The sequence below is a fragment of the Folsomia candida genome, unplaced genomic scaffold, assembly GCF_002217175.1.
Source record: "Folsomia candida strain VU population unplaced genomic scaffold, ASM221717v1 Fcan01_Sc001, whole genome shotgun sequence".
NCBI classification, from domain to species: domain Eukaryota; kingdom Metazoa; phylum Arthropoda; class Collembola; order Entomobryomorpha; family Isotomidae; genus Folsomia; species Folsomia candida.
This window is the reverse complement of record NW_019091193.1, coordinates 14,269,354-14,288,968: the sequence shown is the minus strand read 5'-3', so window position 1 is coordinate 14,288,968 and position 19,615 is coordinate 14,269,354. Positions and strand designations below refer to the sequence as shown.

Below are 19,615 nucleotides of genomic sequence, written 5' to 3'. Positions count from 1 at the left end.
AAGTGGTTTATTGTTATATGATAAAGTAATGCTATATTATAAAGTATGATAGGGGTTAGTGATATTGAATGGGTCTACTATTGAAGTAGATTTAGCTGCATACTCAAAATAACTAATTTATTTATTCTGCACTGATGTCAAACCTAATTTTAACTAAATTCTCAATTCTCCCCAAGCTGCACATATTAGGAAATACATGAGTCCCATAAACTCCCATAGTTTTACAAAATAGTAAACTTGTTGTTTATCAGTAATTATCTTAGCAGTTATAATTCGAATCAGCAAACAAAAACAGGAAAAAAGCTTGTATGAGGTCTTTAAATGGAACCCAAAAGTTATTGTAAACCAATCATGATCCTATACTACTTTGGATTGGGACAACAATTCAGTAGTACTGAATCAGTACATGGTGTAAATGATCCCTTTGCACCAAATAAAACATACGATATGTGTAATGGATTTGTACATTGACATGACGAGCGTTTAGCGAAACTAATAAGCACTATGATGGATGTCAATAATCTTGTTATGTGCTGTAATTAAATACGTGAGAGAAAGTCCACCTGAAAGATTGATTTTTTTGTTGTAATAATTTGACGAATGTTTGGTTCATAGTTCATGCTACATATATTTGAGTATTCTGATTAAGTAGTTTTATATTTAATTCAAGGGAGCCGTGGTTCGATTCCCGGCTGGGTAACAATTTTTGGCATTATTGGGGATTTACGTATTTGATTTCTAAATTATATTTAATTATAATCTTTGTCAGATTTACGAACATACATATTTAATTATGCTGCATTTTTTCCTAATGTACTTGTGCATAGTTTCAAGCAATGTTTTCCTAAATAAGACTACTTCTCGCATGATCAGTTAATTTCATCAAATTCTTATAAGATTGAAAATGAATTAAAATTTCTCTCTTATTTACTGACATGGCAAATGCATGAAAACCCGTGTTGGATGAATAATGGAATAAAATGAACGTTCCAAAAACTCGAGAAGAAGATGGAAAGCGAGAGAGAGAGAGGAAAATAATTTGAACATTATGGAGAGATTTAGAAAGGTGAAAGAAGCACGAAGGTGATCCTATTGTTGTCCTAATGGGAGTGAAGTAATGGTTGGTAAAAGGTGTGAAAAGTTGGTGGGAACTTGGACAACTGTGGGTTCCAGAGATTTCTTTGAATTCAGCAAAGTGAATGAAATGGAGGAGCAGCGTCCACGTTCAACACGCAAAAGAGCAATAATCTGTAAAGAGGAACTAATGACGCTTTCTCCCCTCTCTCACACCCTCCTCCCTCCCAGACTCCATCCGTCCTCCGACACTTACCTGACTGCGGGGGAAACACCATCCGTCCAGTTGTTATGAGACAACAAAACAATCATGTGGTAGGTAATACCAGGTATCAATGCAAAATGCTGTTTCTCATTGTTCTAACAAGCTAGAAATTTGCGCCTGTTGTCATTTTCTTCATTTAAAAAAATCAATACGGACCCCAATTTTAGTTATAAAAACAAACTATCTATTTAATCACATCATTCATGAAGAACCACGGATGGATGAAAGGTGAAACTAATGTTGGTCTAATGCTCCATTGAAAATTGTTGTATGTATTGAGTGAGTCCAGCACTACTGTACTGCTTTGAGCATTAGTATTAAAGCCTTAAAGAACAGTTTTCACCAGATTTCATCTTCCTCGGCATGTTCTCAGCAGCAGGCCTCACTTTTCACCCGACAAGACTGAAACCTCATTTACCACCCATCAAACACTTCGCAGTTTCCATTCTTTCATTCTCACTCCGTGTCCAAATCTGCGATCAGAGAGAGAGAAGAGCGTGATGTTGATTGTGAGATTCTCAAGTGGAGAGAGACTTCCATCATTCATCATATCTCAAACTTACTGTTGGCCCTTTATTCATCCCATCAGGGAAAACCTCCATTCCCTTCGTATTTATATAGCAGGAGAGTAAATAGAGTGTTACAACAGAAAAGCGTGTAAATCCAAATGGTTTGAGTAGAAAAATGATGATGCCGTGGTGCTTTTCTACTGTTACATACATGTATAATACAATTGATAAATATATTTACAATGTAAACTCGTGTTACGTTTTTAGCGGAAATGAGACGCCGAGAAAAGCTTTCTTTCACCAACAGCAACGTTACGACAATTCAGAGTGACGAGTTTGTGGCTGGGCGGATACAAAGTGAAAACCAGCCTCAGAGATTCCACTCGACCAATCCGACCAAGTTGAGAGGAGTCCTCCTCCTCAACTTTCTTTCCACATTATGATTCGCGACGATGCTCTCATAGATATGTTCGTAATGGTAAAAGATGGCAAACCATTAAAGCTGTGCTATTACCTTAAAGTGCCATCAGGCCCGTGTTAAGTGGGAGTTAAATTACCACTCGGGATATTATATGCACTCAGTGCTTTCCAAGAGAGTGAGATGAGACCAGACGGCCTTTCGCCACACGAGGAACGAGGAGTTGCAATTAAGATTATTAACGCAAGACCATAGTTCCTTATAAATAATTATGGTTCGCCGAAACATCTCGATTTCTTCGATTTCTCACAATTATAAGAGTTGATTAGTATAGTCAGATTTAGTACAAAAAAGGCAGTGACAAAATGAGTAGTGAAAGTCTTAATCTCAAAATCTCAACTGGCCCCATTCTCAACTTAATGGATTCGTCGCTACAAGAGGATAATAATTTGGTTCATCAGAAAGGAATACCTATCTCAAAAACGAATAGTTTCTCGATTGATTCAATTCTAAAAAGTGGGAAAAATATGGAAACTGAAGATTCCTCCAATCACGACTCTGACTACTATTGTGAGGACACAAATGGGCACCAGGATGAGACCATCGAAATTGAGTCCATATCATCAGTAGCTTCCAATAATGACAGGGTCGAGTATACGGATGACATTGAGGACAGTCAATTCGGGGGACGAGGACAGGTTGATAATTGTCGAGTGCAAGTGTTTGAGAAAAACCGTATGCATGTTGTCGCCACGTCTCGAGGAGGAGAATTTAGAGGATCGTCTGGTGGTGACGCCATGGCCTCTGTCCTCAGACCCTTCCCAATGTACTCGAGTTTGTCAGTTCAACCACTGCTAACTGCATCCGGATGTTCAAGTAAAACTACAATAGTTTTTGTGATGATTGTCTTAAGATTATTTCATATGAAATTATTGATTTTGGGAGCATGGTTGACGAAAAATAAACAAACTATGTGCATAATTTTTCAGCTCTTGACTATGGACAACTTTGCATGTCAAACTTGTTCCCGTTTGCTATGGGAAATCCCCTTGCTGTGAACAATCCTTGGCAAAATAAGCCTCCCCTTTTGGGACTTCAAGGTAAAAGAAATAATGGCATTTAGTAAACAGTTTTCATTTTTCACATCCGTTTTAGCCCTAGCCAGGGCTTATAAGATCGTCATACGTATCTGTCCGTCTTTGCGTCGGTATGTGGCATACTAATCCATGAACACTCAATCGGGTTGACCAACTAAAGATTAGTCTTAAAATGATATCTCCACGATGCATTGTGAAATTTTTGTGCTGCTGGATAAGAAAATTTAAGCATAATAAACATGTAACTTTTGTAAAACATTGGTCAGGGGGCTCGAAAAGGCAAACTCTCACCAGGTTGAGACTGGCTCGGGCCATATCCAGCAAGACTGCATTGTAGGTTGATTTGATGCTGTATAGTTGCATTGATCCTTTGCTCTTGCCTTGAGAAGTTGAGACTAATGCATCAAACATCATAACTCTCAAATACAGGGTGGTTAAAATGTCACGCCACAATGGAAAATTTTTCAATGGGAAAAGTCCCAAAATCTCCATTAGTTACAAGATTTGCGATTGAGATTTTTATAAATTATTATCAAAACTGATGACAAAATTCTTAGAACATTGAATTTTAGACAAAATTTCGGTAACTAATGGAAATTTGTGGATTTTTCCCATCGAAAAATTTTCCATTGTAGCGTTACATTTTAACCACCCTGTACATACAAAGTCTCATTTGTACTACGTGCGACTCGATTTTTTGAAGACACTATGAGATTGTTATGTATATATACATTTGTGTATTTGTTTTATTCAGTCTAAAAGTTTTAACACCTTATTCCCAAACCCATCTCATCATGAATTGTATGATTACAGAATTGCATTGACATGCACACATTTAACTATTTTATTCCAAGAGCCCAAAGTTATGCTTAAGAGTCTGGTTAATTATTTATTGTGTGCAGTGCCATATAAGTGAGAATGTGTTATAATGTTGTTTGTTCAACATTAAAACAGACTCGCACTTCACTAAAAAGTGTTAATAACACTGTAATTGTACTTACTTGGTGTTTAACACTCTGAAAGTATGTAAAAAAAAGTCTGTAAAAGGAGGCTAAATTAGAGCTCAAATAGTCAATTTTCATTTTACCACAACATTAAAGTCTTTAGCATATCCACACACACTAATCACAGTACAGTGCATAGTGTTCATCTACAACATAATATTGCGTAATTAACCAGGGGGATGTGTCTTGTCTTTAAAACTTGACTTGCTCATTTATGATGATACGTTAGAAAAACAACTTTATATCTTCTCAAGATATGTCATAGGTACGTATGCATTCTGGTTTACGAGCTATTATCGCCAATTATGTAGTAAGAAGTAAATATTAAAGGTATTAAAGTGTTTTCTGAGGTGTGGTCATTCTCATACTTGGATCTATTAAATTTCGAGTGATATCACTGGTCAACGCATTCATTTGGCTAGCCAGTAACAAATGCATATGAAAAATACCTACATGAATATAAATAACATCTTGATAAACTATTTAGAAAAGGTGCTAAAATGCACGTGCTTATATTTATAAAACATAACACGGTCCGATATTAATGAACGTTTGCTTGAAAATAAATATGATTATCGTTTTGTTAAATAACACATTCTTCTATCTGTAAAGTTAATTCAATCTCACCTTGTTCAAAATGTATCAAACAAAAATAAAATGTCACGAGGTGATAGATTTACATAATTAAGTGCAAAGTAAGGACTAATTACTACGCATGCAAATTGTAGCACCGAAGCCTTCGGGAAGGAGAGCAAGGAAACCTGGACTCGACAGGAAGCCTCGACAAGCGTACAGCGCAAAGCAATTGGAAAGGTTGGAGTCAGAGTTCAAGGTAAGAAAGCATTCGGGGCGATTTGAAACGAGTTACTGTCACCAATTTTCACTGTATTTTTATTCTTATTCTGCCAGAATGACAAATATCTCAGGTGAGAGGAATAAAATATACAATTTTTGTATGTATAAACTACCAAACTCAATGCTCAGTCAGTACATATGATGCTTATCTACATACATCAACAAGTCGAACTCGAAATGTAATAATTCTTATTCTTACATGCTGCAAAGCGTGAGCAAGCGATTGGAACTATCGAAAACGTTGAATTTGACAGAAGTGCAAATCAAAACTTGGTTTCAAAATAGGTAAATATTTTACAAATTTTTATATAAAATTTATTTTTGAATTAAAATAAACTATTCAATTCAAAATCAAAATGGCATTTTTTTTACAAATACGTTCATTAAACTACTTCAGAATGATGACTTTAATCATGCATAAGCAGACAATGTGTTTAATAATTTGCATATGCACATTTATAGAAGGACGAAATGGAAAAAGCAAATGACTGCCCGTTTCAAGCTAGCACAACGCCAAGGGCTGGGGCCACACATTTACAACTCGTACTCTTCAGCGTTTGCAGCAGTAAGCTTTAATTTTTATTAGTACTTACTTATTTATTTCTTGAATTAAATACGGAATCGCTTATAGGTTAAAAAGTTGGTTTTATTTAGTTACACGATTGGATTATTTTAATGAGCATATATGTTTATGCATTAACATTTTCATGGATTTCATCACTGTAGCTTTCACCGTACTACACGCCCTCATTGTTCGCCACATCAGCCCCACTCTCCTCCGGTCTCACAGTAAACAATGCCAGTTCCTCCGAACACTCTGACAGTCAAATCAAGCACGACCTGGATTAAGAATATCATAGATAAACACAAACATGTATGTTAAGTATTTATGCAATATAGATGCGATTTTTGTGTACGCATGAAATGTCGAATTCAATACTCAGGACGATGATTATTATGATATTTATTATCTAGTAATCATGAAAGGTGAATTAAGTATGTGCCAAATTGGTGTATTCTTACAATGCGATGGTGTGAAGTGTAACCCTCCGATTTGGCTGAAATTTTAAAATTAGGTGGTCCAAGCCAATACAACTAACGTTTCTTCAGGCAGTTTGTACGATGGTGAGAGTTACTCAAAATATTTGAGGTCAAAGTTCAAAAAACGGCCGACTTTTTTCAGGCGGAGTGAGAAAACTCCACTTCCATTCTCTTCCCCTCGCTTTGATTTTCACTCCGAAAAATAATTCATTTCAACAATTTTAAATTTAATATTTTATAGAAAAATATTAATTATTCATTCCACATGTGACTATATGATTATTTTCATAAAAGTCCACAAAACAATACGATAAACTGCACCAGCTGAATTTGATGAATGTGGGATTGCCACAATTCAGGTCGCAACTAATATTTTTTTCTCTAAAACAAACTTCGCTTACATTTTTAAACTCGGGCTTTTCGTCATCACCCATGATCCGCTTGAGTACCAACAATATCGAATCACAGGAGCATTTAAAATATTAATATATAATTGGATATTAGAATAACCAACGCTTTCGAAATGGAAAGCAAGTTAAGTTTTTCCATGTTTATTTGCCGTTGGCGAATTTATAAATTAACTTTTATGTAAATTTGTACTAGAAATAAGTAAAAATCTCACTTATTTAATTATAAATTAAATTAAGTATGTATAATGCGTATTAATTGCTCTTTAAGCTATAATTAATAATGTTTATTTTTTATTATTTTGCATCAAAGCTTGTGCTTGAGCATGAAGGCGTATGCATGAGCGAGACGCCTGAATAAAATCAAAGCGAGGGGAAGAGAATGGAAGTGGAGTTTTCTCACTCCGCCTGAAAAAAGTCGGCCGTTTTTTGAACTTTGACCTCAAATATTTTGAGTAACTCTCACCATCGCACAAACTGCCTGAAGAAACGTTAGTTGTATTGGCTTGGACCACCTAATTTTAAAATTTCAGCCAAATCGGAGGGTTACACTTCACACCATCGCATTGTTAGATGCAAACTGTGTAATATAATTATAAGGCAAACATGTTACTTGTGCTATATAAGCTTAGGAATAAAATGCATACCGAATTATGAAAATTACTTGCGCAATTTTTACCATTTGTATATGACATTTGAGATTTGGAGCTGTAGGTAAGACAAGAAAACATAAGCAGGTACGTTATAAATATGGATTTCAAATGCAGGGTTGCTATGATGGGAATACGAAAATAAAAATTCATGTTTTGCGTATATGTATAAAGAAATTGAAGGAGAATCAAAACCAAATCACAACAATTGAATCGGCTTAATGTTCTGGATGAGTAGACCATACATGTGACATAAATACATGGGTATTGTGCATATTACGTTTATTTCATAAATCTTGTCTTGTTCGTTTAATTTTTAGCAAACATTTGTATCTTTATGTGTAATAGCTAAAATGCAAGAAATTCCATTCAGTCGAGAGTCGGGGGAGGAAGCCACCCATTTCCCCATTATTCGCAGGGAAAGCTGGGTCACTTTGCAGGGGAGGAAAATGTTGGACACCCCTCTTCACAGCCAGAACAACCTGTTGATGATGGAGGAAGAGAAGAACAGTCCAAACGCACTGAGGGCACCTTTCTCCACCTTTCTCCATCTCTTCACTCTTCTTCTTTGTGCCACCAGGAGCATGAAGTGCAAGCTATGTGACCACATTTTCATTGACGTCACCGTTCTCAACTGCGGTAAATATATAATTAATAAAAGATGAGGTAGCGACGCTGTTAAAGTATAAAATAAAAAATATATGCCCGCTTCAACTCTCTCAGGCCATGCTTTCTGCAAATTCTGTCTCACAGCCTGGTTTCAAACAAAGATGTTTTGCCCGACTTGCTTAAAATTGGAGGTTCACCCAGTCTGTAATCGATGCTATCAACTGGACTCCCTCGCAGAATCCTTCTATCGTCACTTTTTAGAGATTTTCAACCTCGTTTCACTGCCCCCCACTATTGTTGAATCATCATTCTCGTTGAATGGGAACGCTGCTGTAGGAAACACATCTCGGTACAATGTCAATAATGTGCCACTGTCTCAGCTTAAATTATTCAACATGAACAAACGGTTAGAAGCTTTTCGAATGGTCCACAAAACTAGAAAAGACCGTCGCGACACTCTGGCAAATTGTAGTTGCGTAAACAAATCATGCCCAAATCGGTCTATGCTTCAAGGTGTGGGAGACTTAGGATTCGGACTTCGGAGCTCCATACAAGGATTCATTTTGATCGTCATCGGAAGTTTTTTTCTCGGCCTCTCCGCTTGCCAATTTAGTGATCTCCTAGAAAAGTTGGAACTGGTTGGACTCAGGAGAATATACTACGTCGTACTGATCATGTACTTGATATGCACACAAAGAGTTCCCTTTATTCGTTCTGAAGACATTTCAAGAAACATTTTCTGGGACCAGATTTTGAAGACGACCGTCACAGAAGAGCGTGACCCTTTCTTTCAAAACGAAAAAGCAAGAATGAATCTCCTCGTTAGGCAAAATGAAATAGACTTTCATGCTGTTGAACGTGAAATTCTAAACATTGTTGAAGCACTTGGAGGGCTCGATTTAAATTAAAAGCAATAAAAACCTAGGCGTACCATACAATGTTTCATTATCATAGTTAAAAATTTGATCGTTAAATCATTTGGAAACTCAAATTTCTTGTATATAATTTATTTTAGGACTTATAAACTTACTACTTCTATATACTAGACATACATAATGTCGTGGTTCTTAATTTCCAATCAATCAATCTAACTACTCTACTACTAACTTGATGACTGTGGATTTGACTTTGAGTTATTCGTGATGACAGCATCTTGTAGATTTTCAGAGATTTCTTGAATGTCTTCTCTGGATATACCCTCCAAATTGCAACTATCTTCATCTGGTAAACTGAAATAAATTTGTACATTGTTGTAAATTTTATACAAATAACAGAACTAACTTGTAATTTTGCATAGATAGAAGTATAGAATAAATAGTTTTCGTACGTTTGTATTTCCGTCTCTGCTTCTTGCGCAAGCTTATTTTGAGTTCGAAAATAGTCTTTTCTAGCTTCTTCCAGTAAAACATTATGAATAAGTCCTGGGTGTGGTTTGGTCATGGGTCCAACAAGTGGGGGGTAAGGATTTCCTCTTAGTTCTAATACCACACGGTTACGTCTCATGTTTTCATTTTCAGAATCTAAGCAAAAAATTTCAATAATTTTTTATACATACTTACAAGTAATGGTGCAATGATGTATTTCCTCAAGTTAAAAAAATTATTTTATATTAAGAAGACATACAGTCAGTTATGTTTGATGGAGCCCTAAGTAGTCTGGTATAGGGTAATCCGCTAGGCCATTCTTGGTATCGAGGAACAAGAACCTTAAAAAGTTTTGGCACTAGTGCTTCATCTTCCAGCCAAAATTTTGCCAAATTCATAGTAGGACGATGACAATCTCCATGTCGAACTGCTTCAGAAATCAACCTTTCTGCGTAGCCTCTGGACTCGTCTGCTCGAAAGTACGTCATTTCTAGTCGCTCGTATTTAACCAATGCTGTGACAGATTTTCGCATCATCTTAATACGTCCAACTGGACCCTCGGCATTTTGCATTTTGCGATAAACTGGTTGAATTTTAATCCTTAGTTTGGAGACCAATTGTGCCAACCCTGCTTGCGTCGCCATCTCCTTGTTGATCTAGCGAATAGTTTTCACGTCGAGTTAAAACTAAGACCTCGTCCTCAACACCTGCTCGCTGGATTCGTCTAAAATCCCAAATGTTAAGAATAGATTAAGTCATGTATTATACTGCATGTCCTATCTATTTCTACATTTTTAACATTGATTTGATAATATTTGAAAATTGTTATATAATATTAAATAATAAATATACCTGTATTCGGGCCAAATTTTAAAGTAGAAAAATGCACCAAATCCAATAACCGCCCAGGTTCTGAAGATTCTAGCAATCCTGGCTGGTGCCAAAGGCCTTGGTTTCGAAGAATTTTGGTTTGATGATGATGCTGATTGTGCTGATAGCCAAGTGAAATTTGCTCCTAGTTTCATTTCATCCTATTCCACACGTTTCTGAAATAATGAACACAATTATATACTACCCCTTTACCTATAATTAATTTTATAGATAAACAAATAAGAAAATCCATTGTAAATTGATGACATGAATAAACTTGGATTACCTCGATCGAGTTAGTTTCAGCATTAGCAGAAGCACTACTTTCTAATTCAAATGACTGGTCTGGCTGTTGGTTTTGTTCTCGTTGCACCTGTCGCTCAAAAATTGGTTTCCAAATATAAACCCCACTCACAGTTCCAATTACGCCGGCTAACAAAATTTGTAATCTAGAAAGACCACGACGTCCACGAATCAGCATTGCAGACCATTCTCAAGTTAATGACAAATGTTGACACTCTAATAAAATGTCAATAATTTGAATAAGGATAAAGATAAAGCAATAGGTTATTTATTTCCCTACGAGAAAAGAAACTCAAAGATCAATCAGAGAAACCGGACTGCTTTCCAAAATGATTTTACCACATTTTGCGATTGAGACTTGAGACCGTCCGTCCGATATGAATTGAGGCGGGTTGAGGTTGGACTGGATGAACAAATGCGCTGAAATTGTGTCTTGTGTCTTTTGCATTTTGCTTTCGTTTCATCTTCATCTTTGGCTAAATGTGAAATGTTGACAATTTTTTATCCGTCATTGTCACCAGTCAACAACGAGTGCTAGAGTAAATGATTAAAACGATAGGACAAACTGCAAATAAATCCACATCACGGCACCGGCCAACCAAGCAGAAACTGCTTAGCAGTTATAAATATTTATATTTTCTTCGTTATTGAAAATAACTTATTTTTAATTAGCCAAAAGTCATTACAAATAATAAAATATGAGTGTATACTCAACCAGCCCTCGTCGTGACTTGTCCGATGATGATGATGTTGACCGACGTTCCACTCATTCTTCTGACGGTAGGAATGACGACGACCCCGAGGAAGCCACCAGAGGACGACGGACACCGGACTCAGGAGATGAGGAGGGTATTAAGATAATTTTTAGGAGATAAAATTGAGTCGGAATCCGACAGTGTGATATAAACAAGTAAGACGCTAAAATATTTTCTTCTATCTTCATGCACCTTAGATCGGAAAAAGAAGGAAGAGGAGAAAAAAAAGGCCAAGAAACCAAAGGGGCCCGTGAGGCGACAAATGATCAACGAGGACATGTAAGTGCAAATTAGTAATTTAGTATTTGCATAGTGCTATTTTATTGGCTTGTTTTAGGTTGATTGGGCCGAAAGGGTTATCTAATCTTAACGAGTCGTTAAAAGATTTTGAATTCGGAGAGAAAGGCGGAGAGAGGGACGACTTGGACCGGTTGTTAAATAAAATGGAACAATGGGTTCATACTCTCCATCCAAAGCACCCTTTTGACCAATGTTTGGAGCGAATCGAGTTTCTGGGAATAAAAAAGAAAGTGGTTAAAACGTATGTAAAGAAGATGCGCATGGGACTTTTGCCAACAATGTCATCCGAAACTATTGATGACATGGACCCCATGTTTAACGATGATGACTTGTTTTTGCCATTTGAGAATGAGGGGAATAACTCAGAACGCGGCCCAGCAGAGTCAGAATTTCCTAATCAAGAAGAAGAAGAAGAACTTGCCCGACAAATCGCCTCATTCGCCTCGCCCCCAAATGATGGTTTTCCTACCCTTGAAGAACAAATGGAATTGGAAGAACTCATGTCTGCTGCTGGAAATTGATGTAATTATAAGTAAAAAATTATGCGACAATAATAATTCTATGTATATTTTATTTGCAAGTAAGTGTATAATAATAATAACCAAGAGAAGAAAGATTTAGGAAATAACAAGTTCCATTGTTGTCCTTTAAATCACTCTGCTTGATTAGAAATCGCTGACTCGTCCTTTCCGTTCCCAGTCTCCGTATCTAGTTGGTTCCGGACCTCGTGGTCCTCCAATTTCCCCAGTATGTGGATTCGTGTTATCTGGCCATGGTGGCAATGGCTCTTTCTCTTGGTATGGATGTCGTCCTTCTTCTAATTCGTCCAATTTTCCTGAGATCAACATTACTTTTGCAAGATCTGTGTTCTGTGCGAATTTGTATTTGCGAGTAGTACATTATGCGTCTTAAATACCAATAGGAGTTTTTGCCCTCAGCGTTTTGGATTTTCTGGTCGTCGGTTTCTCTTCACCAGCCTTGTTCACTAGTGGCTTATCATTCTCGGACTTATTTGTCGCTGTTATAGATGAGCAGTCTCGATACTGCATCGAAAGAGCAATTCCACGCTTGCTACTAAGATGTTTCATGTAGAGGATCATAGAAAATCTGTCGAATCCACTATTTTTGTACAAGTTCAATAATTTTCCCCTTAAAATTAAATTCATTTTATCTGCCGTCAATTTTTGTAGAAATGTAAGCTAGAGATGAAGTTTTCCGCGCGTGAAGCAACCAAATTGGATGTGTGCCCTATGAAAGTGGCAGTGTGATTGGGAGCATGATGTGACGATGTTACAAGTGCCCGTTCCCGTAGCAGTGTGGCCCGATTTGAGCAGGAGAGCTGAGCACCCTCATTTTTAAAAATAAAAATTGCATTCGAAAATTACATTCATAATATTCGCCGGTATGAACGTGGGGGGATATAAACTTGTATAACAAATATAATAACATGAATGAATCATGTTCGGGAAAAATGCTTGCGAGTAAAAAATAAGGTCAATTTTGACCTTACCGTCCTTACCAGTATTGATTCTTAATTCAATGTGTGTGCATGTTAGGACTAGTTAGGAGGGAGCAGTCGACCATATTTCTATTTAATGACCACGTCCCCTGGATGGGTGAGCGCTAGAAGTTTATCTCCGCAATATGCCCTCATGAAATTTTTTTCGGAATGCATAGCTTTATTTGATGAGTTACTTTTGATATAAATAAAACTGATAATACAGCGAATATAACTCAGCTGAGATAAATTTTCAATGTATTTCTTATGAGAAATGTGGGCCCTCTGTGCGCCTCTCATGCTAGATCGGGCCCATAGTTCGTCGTCCACATATAACTCGTACGGAGATGACTCTGTTTTGGATGGTCTTTCACCACAACTACCATTCACATAGATATTTGCTTCCGATTGTGGATTGATTGTGTTAATGTTATTCACACATACAATACACAATAATTAGTAAAAAAAAAACTGGAAATTTATTGTTGCATTTGTCAGGTAAAAATCCCTCTTTTACATCATTGTTAGAATTGTGCATATTGCGATAAATTGCTAAAGGGATTTCAAAATGTTCTGTTGTGATTCTCCAGCTTGAACTTTCGACTGGGCTTCCTAATTCAAAATCTTCATACTTTGGTTGATTCATCAACCAATTGTTTATGTACATGTGCCGAAATTGTTCACCATTTACTACTGCCATCAAAGCAAGTAAGTTAACATTTTGCTTGCACTTACAAAATTAAGAAAAAAGAAAGCAAGTTTTCGCCAAACTCTTGTCAATATTAATAAATATCGCACTGCTATACAAGTAGGATATAAGACTGGCAAGAAAATTAGTCACACAATAATCGGATTGAAAATATTTATTGGAACAAATAAAATAATACATTAAGAGCTGATTACTTTTGGAATGAATGTGTGCAACATTCGTCAAGAAAAGTAACAAATTGCAAATGTTAATTAAAGCTAGATGCCTGAAATCTAGACGTTTAGATACGTATACATGTTTGTCTATCTGCAATAATCTACTCTATTTAACTTAATTGCTGTTTATGTATTGTTTTACTTTAGCACACTTTTAAAATACTTTATTACGTTACTAACGGTTTTAATTTTTACAGGTCGGAGCTTTATTAGTTATCGAGCAGTGTGGTACCTAGAGATAATTGGCTAACAAGTGGATTGTACTACCTACTATCAACATTTTCCTCAAAGTACCAGTGATGAACACTTGACAGCAAAACCTTATTTACTAGACAGCCAATATAGTTAGTAAAGATGAACGGACTAAGTTTCAGCGAGCTGTGCGGATTGTTCTGTTGTCCGCCGTTTCCATCCAGAATTGCTGCCAAATTGGGTAAGACTACCAGTTTAATTATTTACAATCCATGATACGTTAAATATAGTATAATTCAGAGATAAAATATACCAATTTTGGGCTATCACAGTATCTTGTCAAAAATTCAAAACCAACATTTTACATGTTGTATGATAATTGTATGTTTTTTAAATTAGCTTTTCTTCCACCGGAACCTTCGTACAAACTGAATGCAGACGAATCTGGGTCCAAGTTTTCCATTGAATTTAATGACAAGGCTGAATGGCAGTATTCAGATAGAGAAAAAGATAATATTGAAGTGTTCTATACAAGAACATCAAGGGGAAATAGAATTGCTTGCATGTACGTTAGATGTTCTGCCAGTAGCCGTTTTACAATCCTCTTCAGTCATGGTAATGCAGTGGACTTGGGTCAAATGAGCAGTTTCTACGTGGGGCTGGGTTCAAGAATCAACTGCAACATTTTCAGCTATGACTATTCAGGTAACACATGTTTTACAAGCCACTATTCGAATAGCTTGTACCTATTTGAGCAATAAAGAATATTTTCTATAGGCGAGAAATATATTATCGCCCAAAAATGTGTTTATGTTTTGCAGGGTATGGTCCAAGTAATGGGAAGCCATCCGAAAAAAATTTGTATGCAGACATCGAAGCAGCATGGCAGGTTAGTGCATACAAAAAGTTTCTTGACAATGCTTGCCCAAAATCGTACCAGAAAGGTTGATAAATATTATCGTAGTTATTATTGATTTAAGATAGTGCTATATATAATAAGTGTTATACTTGATTTTTCAGTGTTTGCGTACCAGATACGGAATTTCGCCTGAAAATATAATTTTGTATGGTCAGAGTATCGGGACGTAAGTCTTCCGCTTCTTTTAATCTTCCTTAAATAGTATTTAAATTTATAAAGCTTGAATTAGTTAACGCTGATTTTTTCATGTCACATAGTGTCCCTACTGTAGACTTGGCTTCAAAGTATGAAGTTGGTGCTGTGATTTTGCATTCCCCATTGATGTCTGGGATGTAAGTCAGTATGATGATTACGTTCATTTGCTTTATTTGACATGATTTTCTAATTGCAGGCGAGTTGCCTTCCCCAACACCCGACGAACATGGTTTTTTGATGCTTTTCCAAGGTGTACAACATACTCATAATGTTTATTTTTATTAAATGCTATATTCTCATCCTGTACATTCTCTATAAAATTTGAATTACGTTTATAGCATCGATAAAGTTCCAAGTGTGCAAAGTCCTGTCCTAGTGATTCACGGGTAAATAACCTACAAAATGAAAATGAATGACATGCGGACTTAGTTCGTTTATCCAAATACTGTTTTACAGAACTGAAGATGAAGTGATTGATTTTTCTCATGGATTAGCTATCTACGACAAAGTAAGTTTTGTTGTACGACAATTTAAAAAATGTTTTGAGTTACACTAAAATAAATGCTACTGTCACGTTGTGTGTAGTGTCCTCGTGCAGTTGAACCTCTTTGGGTCGAGGTAAATACTTTTTGTTTTTAACTAAACTATTTTAGGTTTTATATTTTTCTCTTGAAAATTCAATAATAAGTCACATTTTTTATTGTAGGGTGCGGGACATAATGATGTTGAATTATTTAATCAGTACTTGGATCGACTCAAGCAATTTGTGACGGTTGAGCTCGTGAACTAATCAAAGTGAAATAATTTTAGCATCAAATTGAAGCAAGTGCATTAACTTACAACAACTATAAACCAACCAAACTCTTCTCTCCTAAATTATTCCAACCCCCATCAGGATGCACGACACTCAAGTGCATTCGTGCAACTCGTTCATATTTATTTACAACAGTATAAATTTTGAAACAAAAACGGTCGGGGTGTTGAACCAACGAACAAAACAAAACAGAAAAAGGCTCTCCTTGCAAGTGATTCAGTGAACTACAATAATATAAAAATATCCCTACGGCGCTTGTCAATGTCAAATTCAACAATCTGTTTGTAAGGTAGTGGTAGCAGCTCTCATTTGAATAGCCGAAGTAAATTTATATTCTTTAGTTTCGATTTGACAAATCTCAGTATTCATTGTAATTAAATACAAGAAAATTATTGTAAAAAATCGACATTTTCCCCACGGCAAGTATAAACCTCCCGGCTCCTGTCTAAGATATACGTCAGATATATTTCTCCCGTAAAGACCCTTACATTTTAATATACTATATTTATATATATATACATTATGGTTTGTTGGTTGCAGCAACAGCACTTTTTTGTCTTTTATATGAGGATCTTCGTATCTGATATTTCTCATGTTTGCTGCTTTTGAGATTATGTGTGATTGGTTACGCAAAATAGTTATCCAATCACGAATAATGGCAATCACAATTAGTTATTAGACAAGATATACGCCACTATACATATATACTACGTTCGTACATATCGAAACTTTTTAGTTCCTTGTCAACTATTTTTTAGTTACCTAATTTATTCCATGCTCTCAACATATGTTTGTAACTGTTTTGCGTTTTATTCAATGTTTGAACAAATGAAGCTAATTCTAAGTCTTTTTTAATGCAGTTAAAAAGTATAGATATAAGTACCTTTTTTACATTTTATAGATTGATAATAAGAGATCTAGAATCCTATTAAATTAAATACAGTCAGTTATACCTCATGTTTTATGTTGTACCTTGTTTGATATATCATATCTCATTTAGACATGTATGATGGATACATATGTCTAAAAAATATAGTAGTTACTGTTACTATTAATATTGCAATGAAGACCAACAAAGGCTAAAAGTTATTTTAGCAACTGAATTATTACAGTAGTGCGTCATACAAAATGAAAAATTCCCCTAAATCCATATTCTTCAATCATAAATTGAAATTTTTAGTTCTTCAAACAATAAAAATCAGGCGAACCCCATTAGTTACTGCAGTATGAAAATTCTAATGGACTGACTGATCAAACAACTAACTCCCATCACTCATCATGAATACCGCGATATGGAGACTATACTATATATATTCTACGCCAGCCAACATTTTGTGAAATTAACAATAATTAATCAGTGTTTGTCGTAAATTTTTGTATGTGTAGAATCTAAGTAAAGTAAAGAATCAAATGTCTCTTAAAATTAATTTGACTATACATATATTTAGATATATGTGCATGTTATTTAGTGTATCACACATTTGATAATACCCCAAATTGGGGTCCCCAATGAGATCATCATAAATTAGAGAAATTGAGAAGCCATCACATCATAGCCAATTAGTTGAAACAACCCACCTATTAAACTCATCTCATATTTTTATCATTTTCTACATGCTCACGAAAAATATTTAATAAATAAAAAAGCTATGTAAGATTCTGGTACAGATAATACAACAAAAAACCATGAAAAAGATTTCATATTTTGTTGCATATTTCCCTCAAACAAACGAAGAAGCAAAAATCGAACTCAAGAGTCTCAGAATCTCATTCCAGTGAATGAAACGAACCTTGTACTAAAGTCTTCCGTTTTCTTTGCAACCAAAGATTCATACCCCGGGAAAATATTTTTTTACCCTACCCTACTCATGTTGAGCTCAACACGAGTAGGGTAGGATAAAAAAATCTTTGTCCGGGGTATGAAGATGATCCAGTCTCAAATTAAATTATCACGCAATACTTTAGGATAATATGGATCATCAAGAAACAGCCATGTTGATATTGCCAATAATTCACGATTACTCGTAATTGAACATTGTAAAATTACGAATTAGAGATATAAGAAATCTATTGTTTGTCAAAATCAATTAATCAATCATGGATGACTACATTAAATTTAACAACCAAACGGCCGGCAGAGACAAGATTTTCAGGTAATTTTGAAAACGTATTTTATTTATTTGTTTTTATAATGCTCGTTAAAGGAACGCAATTACGCAATCTCAACAATTTATTTGTTGTTTTCACCTCAATTTACAGATTGATTCAGTACTGCAGCAGAATTGGTAGAGTTTTGTTGTCTTTATTCAATGTGCGGTGTATTCGATTAATATTTCCATTTGAATATGTTTACAGTGTGGTATAATTTGGACAAACGAGGAATGAGTGTGAATGGTGTTCAAAAAGCGAAAAAACTGGATGAAACACTGGGTTTAATGCGCCGATGTAATTGATTTTGCTATTTACATATGTATATATTATTGTTATAATCAAATACTAATTGAATGCTGTGTTTTATAGTGTTGAGATTTGGGAGAGTATTTGACACGCTACACAGCGCTCTTCCAGTAATGTCAACAATAGACGACCAAGTTATCCGACTAACATCTGCTTTGTCTCGGATATCGAGTGCCTGTTTCATGGCAATTGACCACATTGTTTGCCTACATAAACTAGGACTAATCCACAAAAATTGCATCGACGCTCCAGGCTGGGACAAAACAGGGACGCGCTTTTGGCTATACTCCATTGTGATGGGACTTGTTCGAGACGTTTATGAGATTATGAAAGTTTACAAAGAGGCGTGCCAAATGCGACGAAGAAAAATCAAAGGCCACCACCATAACTATCAGCGCCACAGAAATTCACACTCTGATGAGGATGAACATTCCACTCGTGTAATAATAAAGGGCCTTCCAGCCAACCTAAACCTCACTCTTCAACAATCCATAATTTCCGCACGAATTATAACCAAGTGTGTTTCGAAGCATGCAGATATTACAATAGACGTTGTAAAAAATATATGCGACCTGTTCATACCTCTTACGATCTTGGGTTACATTAGACTGAGCCCCGGCACGATTGGAACCTTAGGAATTGTGAGCACCATTGCCAGTGCAATACCTCAAATTAACCCAATGTTAAAAATTACATGGGGTTAGGTTAGGTCGTGCTAAAAATTGTCACAGCTTGTTGAACCTTTGTGCAACTAAATCACAATAAGTCACTGTTAAATCTAGTCGTAATCTCGTAATATTGTCATGATTCTGACTTCAAATCTTAATATCAAACTCCAATAGAACTTACATATTATAAAATGCGTTTTAATTAATTAATTTGTTGTCTTGTCTTTAATTCTCTGTAATAAACGTAAAACGTAACTACTTTCTACTCTTCAATAAATTAGCTGTCAAACTATCCACATTTCTTTCTAGCTGTCACTAGCTGTATTCCCTGCGTGGTCAGATTATGATGGTCATCATTAAGCAAGCCATTGACGAATGCGTGCGATACGGTATGAATAGTATGAAACCAAAGAAATCCACTTGGAAT

The 19,615-nt window shown here is 35.7% G+C and overlaps 6 protein-coding genes across 13 annotated transcripts; 4 read left to right on the top strand and 2 right to left on the bottom strand.

Moving 5' to 3' along the window:
* Nucleotides 1–2,450: 2,450 nt before the first annotated feature.
* Nucleotides 2,451–9,263, top strand: LOC110842033 (homeobox protein engrailed-2-B). 8 transcript variants are annotated; one of them, XM_035847433.1, is made up of 11 exons: nucleotides 2,451–3,142; nucleotides 3,256–3,366; nucleotides 5,096–5,199; nucleotides 5,277–5,293; nucleotides 5,433–5,507; nucleotides 5,685–5,787; nucleotides 5,949–6,096; nucleotides 6,198–6,254; nucleotides 7,244–7,584; nucleotides 7,669–7,959; nucleotides 8,044–9,263. In XM_035847433.1, exons 1-7 carry the CDS (start codon nucleotides 2,632–2,634, stop codon nucleotides 6,069–6,071), a joined length of 1,044 nt encoding a protein of 347 aa, XP_035703326.1. In that variant the 5' UTR covers nucleotides 2,451–2,631; the 3' UTR covers nucleotides 6,072–6,096; nucleotides 6,198–6,254; nucleotides 7,244–7,584; nucleotides 7,669–7,959; nucleotides 8,044–9,263. The 8 variants fall into 8 exon arrangements, with proteins under 8 accessions (XP_035703326.1, XP_035703330.1, XP_035703324.1 ...); XM_035847437.1 differs by having other exon boundaries at nucleotides 6,198–6,263; XM_035847431.1 differs by having other exon boundaries at nucleotides 5,949–6,254.
* Nucleotides 8,916–10,767, bottom strand: LOC110842527 (39S ribosomal protein L17, mitochondrial). The gene is made up of 5 exons (XM_022088286.2): nucleotides 10,450–10,767; nucleotides 10,146–10,339; nucleotides 9,553–10,017; nucleotides 9,257–9,449; nucleotides 8,916–9,158 (listed from the first exon to the last, which is right to left on the bottom strand). Exons 3-5 carry the CDS (start codon nucleotides 9,935–9,937, stop codon nucleotides 9,032–9,034), a joined length of 705 nt encoding a protein of 234 aa, XP_021943978.1. The 5' UTR covers nucleotides 9,938–10,017; nucleotides 10,146–10,339; nucleotides 10,450–10,767; the 3' UTR covers nucleotides 8,916–9,031.
* Nucleotides 10,768–10,902: 135 nt separating this feature from the next.
* Nucleotides 10,903–12,152, top strand: LOC110842525 (protein TIPIN homolog). Its single transcript, XM_022088285.2, has 3 exons — nucleotides 10,903–11,315; nucleotides 11,419–11,500; nucleotides 11,559–12,152. Exons 1-3 carry the CDS (start codon nucleotides 11,165–11,167, stop codon nucleotides 12,040–12,042), a joined length of 717 nt encoding a protein of 238 aa, XP_021943977.1. The 5' UTR covers nucleotides 10,903–11,164; the 3' UTR covers nucleotides 12,043–12,152.
* LOC110842528 (succinate dehydrogenase assembly factor 4, mitochondrial-like) lies at nucleotides 12,073–12,874 on the bottom strand. Its single transcript, XM_022088287.2, has 2 exons — nucleotides 12,438–12,874; nucleotides 12,073–12,356 (listed from the first exon to the last, which is right to left on the bottom strand). The coding sequence occupies exons 1-2, from the start codon at nucleotides 12,685–12,687 to the stop codon at nucleotides 12,187–12,189; spliced, it is 420 nt and encodes a 139-aa protein (XP_021943979.1). The 5' UTR covers nucleotides 12,688–12,874; the 3' UTR covers nucleotides 12,073–12,186.
* A 467-nt stretch (nucleotides 12,875–13,341) lies between these two features.
* On the top strand, nucleotides 13,342–17,490 carry LOC110842524 (alpha/beta hydrolase domain-containing protein 17B). Its single transcript, XM_022088284.2, has 12 exons — nucleotides 13,342–13,517; nucleotides 13,610–13,727; nucleotides 14,141–14,376; nucleotides 14,535–14,840; nucleotides 14,957–15,024; nucleotides 15,156–15,220; nucleotides 15,312–15,386; nucleotides 15,446–15,499; nucleotides 15,588–15,635; nucleotides 15,706–15,757; nucleotides 15,835–15,867; nucleotides 15,956–17,490. The coding sequence occupies exons 3-12, from the start codon at nucleotides 14,298–14,300 to the stop codon at nucleotides 16,037–16,039; spliced, it is 864 nt and encodes a 287-aa protein (XP_021943976.1). The 5' UTR covers nucleotides 13,342–13,517; nucleotides 13,610–13,727; nucleotides 14,141–14,297; the 3' UTR covers nucleotides 16,040–17,490.
* Nucleotides 17,491–17,944: 454 nt separating this feature from the next.
* On the top strand, nucleotides 17,945–19,480 carry LOC110857298 (peroxisomal membrane protein 11B). The gene is made up of 4 exons (XM_022105918.2): nucleotides 17,945–18,216; nucleotides 18,323–18,348; nucleotides 18,419–18,508; nucleotides 18,584–19,480. The coding sequence occupies exons 1-4, from the start codon at nucleotides 18,161–18,163 to the stop codon at nucleotides 19,222–19,224; spliced, it is 813 nt and encodes a 270-aa protein (XP_021961610.1). The 5' UTR covers nucleotides 17,945–18,160; the 3' UTR covers nucleotides 19,225–19,480.
* Nucleotides 19,481–19,615: the final 135 nt, after the last annotated feature.